This window comes from Macaca fascicularis, chromosome 1 (genome assembly GCF_037993035.2).
Source record: "Macaca fascicularis isolate 582-1 chromosome 1, T2T-MFA8v1.1".
NCBI lineage: Eukaryota > Metazoa > Chordata > Mammalia > Primates > Cercopithecidae > Macaca > Macaca fascicularis.
In genome coordinates this window covers 78621474-78638445 of record NC_088375.1, presented here as the reverse complement: position 1 = coordinate 78638445, position 16972 = coordinate 78621474, and the positions used below count along the sequence as shown (strand labels likewise).

The 16972-nt window shown below is 46.2% G+C and overlaps 1 protein-coding gene across 1 annotated transcript; it reads right to left on the bottom strand.

Annotated features, from left to right (window-relative positions):
- Nucleotides 1-2371: 2371 nt before the first annotated feature.
- Nucleotides 2372-11118, bottom strand: C1H1orf115 (chromosome 1 C1orf115 homolog). Its single transcript, XM_005540896.4, has 2 exons — nt 10790-11118; nt 2372-4911 (listed from the first exon to the last, which is right to left on the bottom strand). Exons 1-2 carry the CDS (start codon nt 11099-11101, stop codon nt 4792-4794), a joined length of 432 nt encoding a protein of 143 aa, XP_005540953.1. The 5' UTR covers nt 11102-11118; the 3' UTR covers nt 2372-4791.
- Nucleotides 11119-16972: the final 5854 nt, after the last annotated feature.

The following is a 16972-nucleotide window of genomic DNA, read 5'->3' as shown; positions in this document are numbered from 1 at the left end:
AAGTGCTGGGATTACAGGCATGAGCCATCGCACCTCGTCCCTACTGGATGTTTAATGCATGTTAGTTCGCAGTGATCATGAACATGCCCCAGAACTGGGACCAGGGGAAGCAGATGGGGTTCTATTCAGGGGCTTGTGGGATTCTATGAATGGCTCATTGCTTTATCAAAATGAAAACACTGAAAGACAAATTCAAGTCTGATTTTGTATAGGAGAATGATAGCTGTGAAAATATTTTATAATTACATGCTTTTTTTCTTCTTGACTCTAAGAACTCAAAATGCAAAAATCATCATCCTTGCCAGAAAGCATCTTTGCTTCTAAGCTCTGTGACCATGGACACGATAATAATACCATGGACTTAAAGAGCAAGTGAAAGGAAGTGTGAACTCTTCAGCTCTATTTCTGTCTGGTCCTTTGGCTTGGATTTTTATGTCTGGTTTGAACTAGATGCATCTGTTTAGAGCCTTGTCAACAGGTTATGCAAGAGGAACTACCTGAGAAACACTTTTTTAAAAAGCAAAGCCCATCCTCAAGGTGCTTTATTCTAATCCTAGTTTGTGTCTCCAGACAAGGCTGAAGGGTAGAAAGCATGAAGCATTTCGAGGCGGAGATTTGGCCTGAGGCTTCCAGCAATAAAGCCTTTGTTCTGCCTTCCTCCGCGCGGGGTGGCTGGTGCACTCAGTAGGCTCAGGCACGGAGCCCCGTAGATCAGAAGTGATCCCCTTTTACCTCGGCTATGATGTTCCTTGGAGTGGTTTGGCTCAAAACCAGCCTTGTCTCTAGAAAAAAAATAATAAACACACACCCTATGTATTTTTTATTTTCCCACATTTCCCCATGAATGGTCAATGCAGTAGAGATTTTTTTCACTCAAGAACCATCTGGGTTTTTGGCAAAACCATGGAACCTCTCAAATGTGTGTGCGTGTGTGTGTGTGTGTGTGTGTGTGTGTGTGTAATTACAGAATAAGCTTCTGGGATGATCTATCAAATGTTCAAAAACATTCTGGAGGTGATGGCATCATTGAGTTTACGGGGTTTCACCATGTTGGCTAGGCTGGTCTTGAACTCCTGACCTCAAGTGATCTGCCCATCTAAGCCTCCCAAAGTACTCAGTTCCTCTGTACTCCTGAAGTCAGGGGCTGGAAAGACATCATGGGTGCAAACCCCATAACCACAGCTGCCTACCTCTAACACTGCAATAACTGTTTCCTGAGGCCGCAACTGTTTTCTGCTAAGGAAGACTACCATTCCTTAGAAGACTACTGGAGGGCGGAGGAAGCGGTCCGAGTTCAAGTCCTGCCTCTGGCTGCTTCTTGGTCACAGATGCTGTCGGGACTTCTCTTGTCAGACACAGGTGCTGGGCAGAGGGGCAGCAGAGATGACTCCAAGGTGGCTGAAGACACAGTGGTCCCTCTCTTCTGCTTTGCTGTAAGCCTAACAGCAGGTTGAGACCAGTGGGCCCTGATGGCTACCAGGACCACTCTTCTCCTCTCCACCTTCCCCACCTCCAAGACCTACTCTGTCACTTCCGTGAGGACTCGGTGAGCAGGCATACCACATGTACGCAGTGCAGGGTTGGAACCTGGCAGGGTCCCTCGCTGGCCCAGCCTCCCACTTGGGAGTCCCACTGGCAGATGCACTGTGCAGCAGGCCCCCAGTGGCCAGCATTTCCCAGCTGAGGCAGAGGAACAGGTGCACTGGAGTTTTCTCAGCAGCCTGTGGGCAATGCAGCTCCTGTCCCCAGGCTAGGCTCTCTAAATCTGAGCTGGAGGTTCTGGAATTTTTTTTTTTTTTTTTTTTGAGACACAGTCTCACTCTGTTGCCCAGGCTGGAGTGCTGTGGTGTGACCTTGGCTCACTGTAACCTCTGCCTCCTGGGTTCAAGCAATTCTCCTGCCTCAGCCTCCCAAGTAGCTGAGATTACAGGAGTGTGTCACCACACCCAGCTAATTTTTTATATTTTAGTAGAGATGGAGTTTTGTCATGTTGCCCTGGCTGGTCTTGAACTCCTGAACTCAGGCAATCTGCCCGCCTTGGTGCTAGGATCATAGGCATGAGCCACTGTGCCCAGTCCATTTTTTAACAAACTCATGAGCTGAGTGAGGCTCCTATAAGTCAAAGCCTGTTCTGCCGGCTTAGAGAGAACTGTCCCCTTTAACACATATGCAGAGTTCCCAGGTGAACGGGGGTCTCTCTCTCTCCACTGGGTCCTTGGGGAGCACCTGTGGGCTCCTACTGGTCCCCAGGGAGGTCTCTCCCGACAGGTCATCACCTGCTGTGCCAAACTCTCAGTGTGACTGGACTCCAGGAATCTCCCTCAGGCAAGGCTAGGAAGTGAGGAGCTGGGAACCCTTCACGCCAGAAACATTACATAAATTGAGGCTTTTATTTACATCATAGGACAAGAAAAGGATACAAAAGAAGTCTCTTGGTCAAGCACATCAAGCGAAAGCTCTAAAACTCAATACTCAGTAAGGTGTGGGCACTGATACTTAAAAAAAAAAGAGAGAGACAGAAAAGGTAAAAAGGGAATCTGTGACATGATCCAAATGCTTACACTCCAGGAACTGAGTAAGAGAAACCCAGGGCAGTGCTGTCACAGAGAATGACAGCTCAGGCTGAGCGATGTCTGAGATTCATCTTCTGTACCCATGAACCTGACTCCCAGGACAACCCCTAGGAGGTTTTGACTTTTGACATTACTGAGTTAATTCTTAACCAGATTCTTAAGAATTTCAGGGCCAAACAGGCTTGACGATACAGTTTTTCCAATTTGGGGGATGGGAGTGGGGAAGCTCTTCCTGGGACAGACTCCCAGGCAAGGAAAGGCCCCAGCAGCTGTCCCCTGCCCTGGGCTCTGCCTCCATCTCCCCACGAGGAACTTGTGGGCTGCCTGGGGCTCGTCAGCAGCCCTCACAGGCTCTCACTCTTTTCCCCACTCACTGTGCTTGGCTTTTTCTTCCACTTATGTCTCTCTCTCCCTTTCTCCGACACCCGGTGTTGTGGGGCAAGCTATAATGATCTCACGTGTGTGAAAATGTGCCGTATCCACTTTCATCATCTGGGCTAAAACCAGATCACTTGTTTCGCTTTTCCTCACAAATATTAACAAGGCAGGAATTGGCTCCCAGTGAATCTTCAACATGAAGTTGAAGCTTCAGGAAGTGAAGTGCAGTCTAGCTTCACAGCTTCAACCTTCTCCTCTACCCCTTCCTTTTTTCTGTCTGTCTTTCTGTCTGGGCTTGGCCATGCTTGATCAGAGAAGCATCAGTGTTGAGGCCTCCCTTTTATGCCTTGGGACAACACGTAGGTGCTGTCACTGATCCTGCAGACTGTTCAGCAACAGCCCCTTTGGATTTCTGGATATTCTGGAAACAAAGTCAGAACAGTGGCCTATGGGGGGTTGGCAGAGGGGTATGGTAAGAGGACCTCCTTTCTTTCATCTCCCTGTTCAGCGTCCCATGGCAGTCCACAGGTCATCCTTGGTGGGTGTCAGGCCCAAGACCCATGCCCACCCTACCCTTTGAATCCAGGTGAGATGAGGTCAAACTGGGCAGCACAGAAGAAGAAAAGATGCTACAAAGGCAGCTAATGAGTTCATGGCCTCAGGGGTTTTAAGCACCAGCCCTGGCCACCCAGCCTCCCTTGTCCCTACCTAGAGGCACAGGCCCAGCCTATCTGAACTCCCTGACACTGATGCTCCAGAACTAGTTCCTGGATGGCCAACTTCTCTCTTACAACATCCTCTTGCCTCGTTTCCATTTCCTTCACATCTGTCTCCTACTTACTGGTTTCTTCTCTAAATCTGTATTTTCATTCCTGGGTGTTATGTCTCCCCCCATCTCTCTCAGCCCCTATGTCCCACCCAGGACAAAGCACTCTTAGTTGGACTGGCGGAGAGGAGCTGAGCCAATGGCGAGAGTGCGTTGATGGTGCTAGTAGGCCCTGACCACAGCCAGCCACACCTTTGCAGGGACTCTAGTCGCTGCAAACATGTGGCTGGGCTGAAGTGGGCAATGCCAGGCACAAGAGCCCTCCAGAGTGGTCCTTCAGCCAACCTGTCCCAGCCACCCAGCCTGCGTCCAATCTTGCCCTTTTTCCTCCTTCTTCGCCAGCTTCACAGTCATGCAGGGATGGGGTAAAATGACAAGCTTTTATCTACTTTAAACAGTCATGCCACACTGCCAACACAGTTTTCAAAGCATCAAGAGATCTTTTCTTTCTTCCTTCTTCTCAAGCCTGTAATTAAACTGGTGACAGAGTGGTAGAGGAAGGAGATTGGGGAGCACGACTTGAGGAATAAACAGCTCCTTAGCTGCCTCAGTTCTGAGGGCAACTAAAGAATGTGAGCGCCTGTCAGCCTACGACCTTTCAGGAGAATACAGCAAATCATCTGACTCCAGTAACATCCTCTTCCTCCCCTCAAGATCACTGTTCTGCTGCACACCCACACTGCTTGGATCTGTTGCGTGTCGGCTTCCGCCCCAGTGCCTGCCACCTTCACGTGAAGGCTCTGGCTTTAGCACACTAGCTCCACTCCCAAACCTAACCTCGGACGAATTCGCTGCAGGATTGACCATTGGATCCACGTGTGACCGAGAGATGTGAGAAGCTCAGCAGATGGGCAGGGATGACTCATTCATCATACTAATGTGATTCAACAAAGAAAGGCATGTTTTCTCTTCCAAGTATGCTGTATGTTCAAGTCTGAGATGCTCCAGGATTCACAAAGTTCCCACAGCAGGGGCTCCCATTCACTCTGGTGGCACCTGCCGCAGCAGCTCCCATTAGCGCACAAAGGATACCACGCTGGTGGCTACCGCAAACGGGGCGGAGTAGGCTGCAGCGAAGCCTTGCAGGCCGATGACCACGTAGCGGCATCCTTTGATGATGACCTTCCCAACATTCTAGTTTTAGGAATAAAAGAGAAAAGCAAAGGATTAGGGTAGGCAATTTTTAATTCTGCCATCTTTCATGAAAAAAAAAAAAATGAGTCACGGTAACATACATAAAGATCATTTTTCCTGATTCTCCCGTGACAAATCAGCAAGTTACCACATTCCCACATCTCTGGTGGAAGGTGCCCACCCCCAGCCTAAGAATATGTGGGGGCTCACAGTAGACATCATCCCCTTGGAACGTGCTTTCAAGCACAGCTTATTTCCAGATAATTCAAAGACCTTCTTGGAAACAGCAGTAAGGCTGCTAATTCTAAAATTAAGCAGTTTTGTTTTGTTTTTTTAAACCAAAGATCATTCCTTTTCTCTGTTCCAGCTAAAAATTACTGGGCCGTCAGAAGGCTGGGTTAAATTTTCCTTCCTTCACCTTATCTGAAAGCCCATCTTCTCCTCCCTCTACCTCAATGGCATGTTTCTGTCTGACCCACACATCTGTCCCTTTGTAGTCTTCTGCCATTTTCTAATTGCTATATCCATATAAGTCCAGCATTTCCAATACCATTATAAGCTCCTTGACGGTCAGGCTTGGGCGATGCTTTCTTGGTAACCACTCCTCCTATTCCTTTTCTATAAGGCTGGATAGGGGACATTCAGAGAATGTCAGGTGCTAGACAGGGGACATCTAAAGGGCTCAAATGGGATTGCAACAGAAAAATTACCACCACCACCACCATTTATTGCATGGCTGCCCACAGTCTTCCCCTCCCTACCTCAACTTCTGTCATCACTCTTGGTGACATCAATGTCCATGCAGACAACCTGTGCCTTAGGCCACATACCTTGTCTCTCAGTCCTTTGACTTTTCCATATTACCATAACCACTCAGACTGGTTTAACTTAAAATTCCTGATCACAATCACAAATCTCACCTTGACTTCCAACACCACCTGAAAAACCTCCGTATCTGTCCAGTAGGATGAATTTCTCTCTCCCCCGGGTACTGCCTCATACTTTTCCCTTCTTAAGCCTCCCCACTTGCAACACACACGAACACACCCAAGTCTCCATACCTTCATGACATGATCCCACTTCATCTTTCACAGAAAAACAAAACCAAACCCAGACATCATCAGGGAACGTGCTCACCTTCCACCACTCTCTATAGCCCTGCTTGTGTCTGCTCCTGGCTTCTCCCACGTTGCCTGTGTTACAGTGGAGAAAGTGGTCTTCTTCCCCCAGGCCATTCCCTTGATACTTGCTGTTGGTGCCTTCTCCCACCTTGATCTTGGCTTTCCCTTCTCCAGCTCCATCATTCGCTTCCTCTCCATTGGATCCCATTAGCTTACACACATGCTCGGGTATCACCTTGACTCCATATTCCTGCCCCAGTCTCTGGCCTCCATCACGCCAAGCCAGCCAAAAGAGCCAACCACATATACTGCCTCCATGTCTGTACTTTTTATTCCCTCTGACTCCTACCCCAACCCATGCAGGGACTGTCTGGTCATGGCCATCTACAACCCCCATGCTGCCTGACCCAGTGGACACTTTTCTATCTTCCTGACCTCTCAGCAGCTTTTGATGTACTTTATGAAATAATCATCTGGCCTCTTTGACTCCATATTCTTAGTTCTCCTCTACCTAAATAGGGAGCTCCTCCTCAGCTTTCTTTGCTAAATTATCCCTTCTAATGGACTTTAAAATGTTGGTGTTCTTCAGTACTCAGTCCTGGGTCTCTCCTCTCTCTCTTTCCCTACAATCTCTCCTTAGATGGTCTCATCCATTTCTAATGACTACAAGTATCTCCTAGATTTAAAGAACTCTTCAGTTCAGACTCAAACATTCAATTCATTACTTGAGATCTCCACTTTTTGAAGACCCCACAATTCCTCTGGCATGCACTCTCCCTTGTAGCCCTAAGTACATAAACTTAACATGGATTGGCTACTGGTATGTCCCTGGTGGCCTTTGTCTATCAGATGTCAATCATTCAAAGCACAGAGAGATTACATCTGTCCACATTTATATATCTGGCTAGAGGCAGAGCTGAAGTTCAATCCCAAAGAAATCTCACTTCAGGGCCTATGACCTTAACCCCCATACTCTATTTCCCTTTTTAAATAAAGGCAATATGTAAGCTTCTAGTTAACTACTCATGGCCTGGGCTTGAATTCCAACTCTATCACTTACTTAATTTCCCATGGCCTCAGTTTCCTCACCTATACAATGGGAATATTTAGTAACTACCTCATCGGGTTGTTAAGAGGAGTAAATCAGATCACGCAAGGAAAGCACTGAGAACAGGGCCCGGCACAAACTGCAGGCCATGTAACTGCTCCCCAATGTCAGCTATTATTACTGCTAAATAACATCTGCTTCTTTTTATTACATAGCAATTTAGGTTTGTGGTGGTAATACATAAACCAAAGATTTTTGTTGTCTGTTTAGGAAAGTTTGTTAAGACTATAATTTCCTATGACTTCTGGTTTACTTGATTTTTTTTTTTTTTTTTTTTTTGAGACCGAATTTTACTCTTGTTGTCCAGGCTGCAATGCAATGGCGCAATCTCAACTCACTGCAACCTCTGCCTCCTGGGTTCAAGCGATTCTCCTGCTGCAGCTTCCCAAGTAGCTGGGATTAGAGGCATGCACCACCGCACCCGGCTAATGTTTTGTATTTTTAGTAGAGATGGGGTTTCACCATGATAGTCTGGTTTCCAACTCCTGACCTCAGGTGATCCACCTGCCTCGGCCTCCCCAAGTGCTGGGATTATAGGCAGGAGCCACCGCGCCTGGCCAAGCTTTCAATAGTTTACATTACAGGGTCCCTCACAGTAACAGAAGGAGGGCAGGGACTCTGTTGTGCTCATTACTGTATCCTGAGCATGTAGGAAGAGGCTGGGTGTTTCCTTCGGTACCTCTCCCGCTAAATGAGGAGCTTTGTGAGAACCAAGTAATGTCTGTGTCTTCTCCAGACACTGCTTTCCTGGACATTACTCTGTTGATGTGTCAAAGAGACACTGGGTTGGGGCATGCGCATGTGTGGGTATGTGATGTTGCTAAGAGATACACTTCTCTAAATGTGTGGTAAGAATCATTGGGGGAATTCTACTTACATGTTTGAAATAACAAAAGAAAAACATATTTTCTGGGAACAAGCTTAACAATCAAGAGTGACCCATTATAAACAAGATCAGAACCACAATTGCCTACATTAAACGTGACATTTTTGGTATTTGTACATCCATTTTGCTCAGCCGGTTACACTTTAAAAGCTGCTTGTCACTTTGTCTTTGTAATTTAGGAAAAAGAAATCTACTAAAATAGTTAATTAAATGGAACATTGTCAAAAACACAGATTTGAGAAATGAAATGCAAAGAAACATAAAATATCTCTCAACCACTATTTCAGGGTCATTTGAGTGTGCATTTGGAATTCTTTGATCTGAGTAGAGCTTTCTACCCAACTACTCTCTCAGAGGGGAGCAGGGGTCTAGGGGAACAAAGAGAGGTTGCCTGCTTTATTTCTTCATGTTTGAGCCTGGTGACCCTCTCAGTTGGCTCCAAGAAAGTAGAAGCTGAAGTCACTCTTTTGAAGGGCAGAAAGGAGAGATCCAACCCTAACCTGACGATGTCCTCTCACCTGGCCTCCTGGGTCCACTGAACTAGTGTGCAACACTCTAGAGCTTTCATGCCCACAGCTGGGCTTGTGATGGCCCCTCTACCTCAGATGACACCACTTCTCTAGCCACCGAAATCTTGGTTTTTTCATTTGTTTTAGTTAAGGCAAATTCGCATAACACAAAATTCACCATTTTAAAGTGCGTACAGCCCAGTGGCATTTAGTACATTTACAATGTTGTGCAACCACCACTTCTATCTAGTTCCAAACATTTTCATCATCCTCAGGAAAAAACACATACTCCATTAAGCAGATGTGCTCCATTCCTCTTTCCCCCATTCCCTGGCAACCACCAATCTGTGTTCCATCTCCATGTGTTGACCTATCCTGGGCACTCCATACAAATGGAATCATATGCACTATCCGTGATCTTGTGGGTCTTGCTTACTTCACTTCGCATAATATTTTTAGAGGTTCATCATGTTGTAGCATGGATTACTACATTTCCTTCCTTTTATGGCTGAATAGTATTCCATTGTATGTATATAACACCCTTGTTTATGCATGCATCCATTTAGGGACATTTGGGTTGTTTCTACCTTTCAACTATTGTAAATAATGCTTCTATTAAAATGTGTACATAAACATTGATTTGAGTACCTGTTTTCAATTATTTTGGTTACGTCCCTAAGAGTGGAACTGCTAGATCACAGAATAAGTCTACACTGAACTTTTTAAGGAACTCCCAAATTGTTTTCCATAGCGGTTGTCCGATTTTACATTCCCACCAGCAATGTACAATGGTTCCGATTTCTCTACATTCTCACCAACATTTGTTATTTGGTTTGTCTGGACATTTTTTGGAGTAGCTGTTCTAGTGGGGATGAAGTGTACCTACCTCATACCACTTCACTGTTATCTGGTGAAATCTTAACTCATCCTTCTGTGCCCAGTTTTCATGTCACCACGATTTCAAAACTTCCCTGCCTTTACAAGCTCACCGCTGAGGAGCGAACTGCCTGAGCTCCGTGCCCTGAAGCCCCCAGCGGTGGTGCCCAGCTATGTCAGTGTCTTCCTGGGAGGCTGTGCCCTTCTCTAGGGCAGGGCTGCCCTGTATTCATTTTCGCAGCGCTACTGCTCAGCACAATGCCTGACGCATAATGAGTGCCCCCAAAATATCTTCAAGTCCTAGTCCTTGAGCTGAGGTTTCTGCAGTATCGGTTCACCAGTGGAGAGGGACACGATGGCTTCTTTGTGCTCAACTGGGACCCAAAGCACAGATGATTCGTCCTAGCAGGGCTCTAAGCCAGAAAGACCCAACTTTATAGTTTCACCCCTGCCTGTGTTCTGCTCCAGAAGCTGCTGACATAACTTTAAAGAGGATAAACCTAAGCTCCCAGGTATGGAGACTGAATGGCTTCAGGTATAAGAGGGCACTGGGTGACACAGATAACTGGACAATAAATCAGATGAGGCCCATGGCCTTTGGCCAGGACACAGTAACTTCTGTGACTTTATTCTGGGTGGCCTTGTCCAGGCCAGGAGAGCTTCCGGCAGCAGCTTCGAGTGCTTCCAGGCAGAGACACCTAGGAACTGCATCTGGGCTTTGATTTCTGAGAAGGAAACTGTCCTTTTCTCCCACATTCACCCTTCCTAACCCCATTTCCCCGAGACAAATGGCAGAATGTTTTGAAGGCCCCAGAGTACACTGATGGTTGGCTAGACGAGAAAAACAAATTCAACAAGCGCTTATTTATGTATCTGTTGCGCTCTCAGGCCCTGGAAATAACCTTGGGAATATCTGGGAGAATAACCCAAACATTTCTCAACTAATGGGATATCCTGGAGAGGATGTTACTGGAAAACACATACACTGGGTTGCAATTTCTTTCTTTCCACCTGGGCCAACCTTCTCCAAGTCACCTGCCGCGCTCACGCTTCAGTATTCCCATCTGTAATCAGGGACACTGATTCCTGATCTTACATAAGAACCACCTTGGTGGGAGCCCCTTGAGAAAGGTTCTTAAGCAGCCAGGAGCGCAATAGCAGGCACAGAGGGGACCACCCAGCCCAACCTCCGATTTAAGTTTCTATCACGACTCGCAACTCGCGGCTCGCCTCCCGCGAGGGAATGAGAGCGGGGGCGGAGGGGGTCGCAGGTGTAGCCCGGAGAAACTGGGTGAGTCGACGGTGAGGACCCGGCTCCCGCTACCCCGCGAGGCACCACACCCGCGCCCTCCGGACAGTGGCGGTGCAGGGCCCCTACCTTGCCGTACTTCTTCAGCTTCCGCCGGTACCGCTTCTTGGGCTGCTCGCTCGGCGCCGGCTCCTCCAGGGGCTCGTAGCGCTCGGGCAGGTGTGCGAAGTGCACCCTCCGCGCGCCCCGGGCCCCGGGGCCCCGTTCGACAGCCGCGCTCGCCCCGCTCTCGGCCGCCGCCTCCGCCTCGTCGGCGTACTCCAGGTGCTCCAGGATGGCGGCCGCCTCCTCGTCCCCCTCGGTCCTCCCTCGCCCTCGGGGCCCGCGGCGCAGGAGGCTGCTCTCCGCCTTGCTTCGGAGCCTAGCTCCCACCGTCATCATGCCGCGGCCCCTCTGGCGAAGGTCCGAGCGCAGAGACACCAACCTTTGCTCCCCGCCCGCTCCTCCGCCCCAGCCCGGACGGGGCGGGGGATTGGGGGCCGCAGCGCCCCCTGGCCGTGGGGCCCGGGATGGCGGCGACTCCGCTCCGAACTGGCCTGCCAGGCGGCGGGTGCGCTCCGCCAGCCCCGCCCTGCATCCCACCTGCCGGCCAAAGGGTGCAGACTACAGCGTGCACTGCACAATGAACATGCAAAACACCTTCAACTGCACTTGCTGCGAAATTAATGACCGCAAATAATAGGACTCCATCTGCTCATGTTCAAATTAGCAACGATGGTAAATGATACTAGAGATCACGTTAAGTGCTAGGGAGGGTATGGCGAGATAGTCACGGTAACGGGATTCGTGGGAGTGCAAACTGGTGGCAAGGTTTTGGAAAGACGATCAGAAAATGTTTATCGTGAGTCAGGAAACGTCCGTATCCTTCTAGGAAATATTCGGAAACGCAAGACAGTATGTCCACGGTGTTCAACGGTCTGACTCAGTGAAAAAGTGGAGCAAACCAACAGGGAGAGGCAAAGGAAATTCTGGTGCAGACATGCCAGCATATGGCGCAGTCATTAAAATCGTGATTTTTCAGGAATATCTCTCTGTGAGATAAGCATTCTCAGTGTACTGTGAATCTCAACAAGCTGAGAGTGCCCTATTTTCTTAAGTGGGTAAATGCCTTTGAATTCTGGCTAATGTAGAATTAAGGGCCGGAAGCAGGGGCTTACGCCTGTAATCCCTGCACTTTGAGAGGCCAGGGGGATAGCTTCAGCCCAGGAGTTCGGGAACAGCCTGGGCAACATAGTGAGACCTCCGTCTCCACAAAAAAACAAAAAGAACAAAAAGAAACAAACAAACAAAAGACATACAAAAAATTAGCCAGGAGTGGTGGCGTGCACCTGTGATCCCAGCTATTCAGGAGGATCACTTGAGCTTGGGAGTTTGAGACTAGCCTGGGCAACACAGGGAGACCTCGTCTCTATAAATAGAAAAACAAATACAAAAATTTACCTGTAGTCCCAGTGAGGTAGGAGGATCACTTGATCCTGGAAAGTGGAGGTTGCAGTGAACTATGATTGTGCCACTGCGCTCCAAAGGGGGTTGACAGAGTGAGATCCCATCTCAAAAAAATATTTAAGTATAAAATAACAGATTGTTAGTTATGCTAATGTTGTAACATTCAAGTTTGTGATTAAATTTAAGAATAATGTGGATATGTTGGTATAAGCACATACAATGTTTATGACAATTTAGTTCACTAGGATGCAAAAGAAATTAGTTTTGTGATTCCAACTTACAATGTGAGCCAGCATGGTGACTTTCACCTGTAATCCCAGCAACTCCAGAGGCTGTGGTGGGAGGATCCCTTGAGGCTAGGAGTTCTGAGCATTACCACATTTCTAAAAAAGTAAAAATGTGTGGCTGGGTGTGGTGGCTCACACTTGTAATCCCAGCACTTTGGGAGACCAAGGCGGGTGGATCACCCGAGGTCAGGAGTTCGAGACCAGCCTGGCTAACATAGTGAAACCCTGTCTCTACTAAAAATACAAAAATTAGCCAGGCATGGTGGCATGTGCCTGTAGTCTCAACTACTCAGAAGGCTGAGGAGGAGAATCGCTTAAACCCAGGAGGCAAGAGGTTGCAGTGAGCTGAGATCGTGCCACGGCACTTCAGCCTGGGCAACAGAGTGAGACTCTGTCTCAGAAAAAAAAAAAAAAAAAATGTAATCAAGTAATTGATTTACACTTTAACTGTTACGTAATAAATAATGACATATTTAATCTTATAAACATATAGTCTTTATATGTAAAATAGTATATACAATTTATATCCAATTCAATTTCAGGTGAAATGCATATGAAAATAAATTTAACTTACCTTATTTATAACAATTACTTAGAGTTTTGTTATAGAATTGAAGTACTTGAAAAGAAAGTCAAATATTAAATTTGTAAAAGTTGCTTGAAATGTTTAGGAGAATTAAGTAAACAGTAAAAGTGCCTCCTTACAGTAATTGTGAAATTTTATAGAGTTTGTAAACAGTTTAAAACAGTATGCAATTTGAATTTAAAAGGTTAAGAGAAAGTATATTTGTTGATTTGTAACTTTGGTAAAGCAACTATTACTTTATAAACAAACAGAGACCCTTATAGTCCCTTATCTGTGCACAAAACCGACCTCAAAGACCCCTAGGCTGCTTATCAAATGGTGATATGGTTTGGGTTCTATGTCCCCACCAAATTTCATGTTGAATTGTAATCCCCAATGTTGGAGGTGGGGCCTGGTGGGAGGTGATTGGATCATGAGGGTGGCCCTTCATGAGTGGCTTAGCACCATCCCTTTGTTGCTGTTTTCGTGATAGTGAGTGAGTGAGTGATCGTGAGATCTGGTTGTTTAAAAGTGTGTGGTGCGCACCTCCCCCTTCTCTCTCGTCTTCCTGCTTTGGCCATGTTTGCCTGTTTCCCCTTCACTTTCTGCCATGATTGTAAGTTTCCTGAGGCCTCCCCAGAAGCAGAAGCCATCATACTTCCTGTATAGCCATCAGAACTGTGAGCCATTTAACCCTCTTTTCTTTATAAATTTCTCAGTCTCAGGTATTTCTTTGTAGCAGTGCTAGAACGGACTAATACAAATAGAGATGAAGGTAGAACATCCATGGCCCTAAAATGCGCTTTTGTCGGTACAAAATACTGTTCAAACATCACAACAACATTTAGTTTGCCTTTAAAGGCAAAACACTAGAACAATTAAAAATTGATCTCCAGATTAAGTCTCTATAACGAGTGAACAAGCAGAATTTAAGGAGATGTAATCAGAAACTGTCTTTATGTTGCATTTCTTTGTCTCTCTACAAGTTATTCTGTGCAGAGAATGAATCTCTTGCTCTTTGGCAAAAACTTAGGCAGTCCTGTACTTTTTCTGTTCACACAGAGGTAATAAGTCCCAAAGTTGTAAATACAGTCTTAATTTACATAATCCTAAATCATATAATGTTCAATTCCATGTAATACTCAGAACCTTGAACTTGATTTACTCTCTCCTCACTCAGGCAGCACCTGATGTGGGTGTATACCTGTGTGCGGTGGTGGTGAGGGAATGAGGACTGGGGAGAAACAACAATTTATCTTCTGTTTCCCCTACCTAGGGTTTCTCAGTCTCCCAAGCTTGTAAACTGGTTTCTGACTCTTCCAGGGCCAAAACAGAGAAGAGTGCAGAAAGCATCTTCCATCACTAGTATTGCCCGAGGCGTTGTCTCACCCACAAGGCCTACCAGGTGTTTGAAGCTGGTTTTCCATAGTTCTTTACAGGCCCTCACTGGAAACATTCTACTCTACTGGTTATGACTCAGCAAATATCCTTGCATCCCTGATCACCTATGCCCTTCTCAATCTCCAGGGGTCCTGTGGTTCCATGCCAATGCTATGGTCTGAATGTCTGTGTCATCCCCCACTCCCCAAATTCATGTGTTAAATTTCTAACCCCAAGGTGATGGTATCAGGGGTGGGAGGCCTCTGGGAGGTGATTAGGTCATGAAATGGAGCCCTCATGGGACTAATGCCCCTATAAAAAGAGGCCCGAGAGAGAAACCCCTCACCCCTTCTGCCATATGAGGATGCAGCAAGAGATGGAATCTGCTGGCACCTTGATCTTGGACTTCCCAACCTCCAGAACTCTGAGAAGTAAGTTTCTGTTGTTTACAAGTTATCCAGTTTATGATGCTTTTTAATAGTGGCCTGAATGGACTATAACAACTCGTTTTCCTCTCCTGAGCCTTTAAGATGGCTATGTGGATGTAGGATTTGATATGCGGACTTCAGTGCTTCCACATTTCACAAAGAGCTAGAATAGCAAACTCTGGGCTGGGCCATCTCCAGTGTAACTCCTAGAATGACCACTGAGCTGTTACTTGTGCTGTAGTGAGGAAGCTGGGCACCAGGAGGCTGCCACTGGACCTGGTAGCTATAAGGACATTACCACTTCAGTTGCCACCTAGGAAGCTCTGAAATCCCAACAGTTAGCTACAGTCCCAGCCTTGCCTGTGTGTTAGTCGGCTAGAGCTGCCATAACAAAATACTGCAGTCTGGTGGCTTAAACAACAGAAATTTATTTTTCGCAGTTCTGGAGGCTGGAAGTCTGAGTTCAAGGTGTCCACTGGTTTGGTTTCTCCTCAGGCCTCTCTCTCTGGCTTGCAGATGGCCGCTTTCTTTCTGTCCTAACATCACCTATGTTCTGCGCATGCACATACTTTTTTTTTGAGACAGGGTGTGGAGTTTAGTGGTGTGATCTCAGCTCATTGCAGCCTCAGTCTCCTGGGCTTAAGCCATCCTCCCACCTCAGCCTCCCAAGCAGCTGGGACTACAGGCCTGAGCCACCATGCCCAGCTAATTTTTTGTAGTTTTTGTAGATACTGGGTTTCACTATGTTGCCCAAGCTTGTCTTGGACTGAGCTCAAGCAGTCCACTGCCTTGGCCTCCCAAAGTGCTGGGATTAGAAGTGTGAACCACCTCACCCAGCCTCATTCAACCTTCATGACCTCTTTCAAGTTCCTATCTTCAAACACAATCACATCTAAGGTACTGGAGGTTAGAGTTTCAACCTATGAGTTGGGAGGTTTGGGGCACAATTCAATCCATAACAGACTGCTGGTCTGCACTGGCAACACACAGGCACCCCCTCCTCTTTCTCTCAATACCCGTGAGACTGAGGACCAGATACTGGCATTCTGGCACAAAAAATCCCAACACCTGCAGGACTGCCCTTGTCAGCAGAAGCAGCATAAACAGCTGAAGCATGGCTTCCACCCCCTCTGCCTTCCAAAGCTCTTGGGAGTGCACCTGATTAGCCTAAGCTAACTTGCTCAATTTCCTCCAGTACCCGAGGGACTCTGGATCATGATTTCAGTTCCTAGACTCTGCACACTGGAAGGAGGGTGAGAAGAATGCTGAGTGACAACCCACAACATTCACCTCTTGGAGGAATCTTTATTGATAAGAATTTGAAACTTGTTTTCCAAAGGAGCAAGGACATTGGAGAGATAAGATTCATGAAAACACATCATCAGTTATTGAGTTCAAAAATGTGTAGAGACCTCAGAAGCTTAAAAAGAATTGCTTATTTGGAATGACTTGCATAGAAACAGCTATACATATTTAATTGAAAACCAAGTTTCCATTTGTAGACATAAGGACCTCATGTTTTACTCTTTACTCTTTCGTTTTGTAATAAATGTGTGAATTTAGAGTGAGAGAACGTGGATAGACCTGAGACTGTATGAATCAAAGTTGTTTAAAACAATTAATCTATTTTTACAAGATAGATTCAGACTCAAGAAGAAGTACATCCTTGGCTGATAAGAGCTAGTTATAAACCATGAACCAGATAGGAAAATATTTTTAATTTTCCAAAGATTGCAACTTAGAAGGAAGGTGAGGGGCATAGAGATGGTGATAGGGCCACTCTTGTATACCAGCTAAGCTTCAGTTTTTGGTGCAGCCTAAAAAAAAAAAAAAAAAAAAAAAAAAGATGGTAAAAAATTATCTTTTCTTAAGTTAAAACATTTATTTTTTTAAAGATTATTTTTTATTGGGGCCTTCCACATTAAATACCTTTTAGTTCAAAAAGTGATAAAAGTAGATGATGTAGTAGAAAAAGAAACTTAACACTTACATTTAAGTTTTAAGTGTTTTCCTCCTCAAATACGTATCTGTGATAATCATGCAGGCCCGGTAAAATGCACAATTAGAAATCTCAGGCACAGCACTTTTTTGAAGGGTTAGAGTTCTACACTAAAGATAAAGGGCAAAGACTTGATATAAATACAAT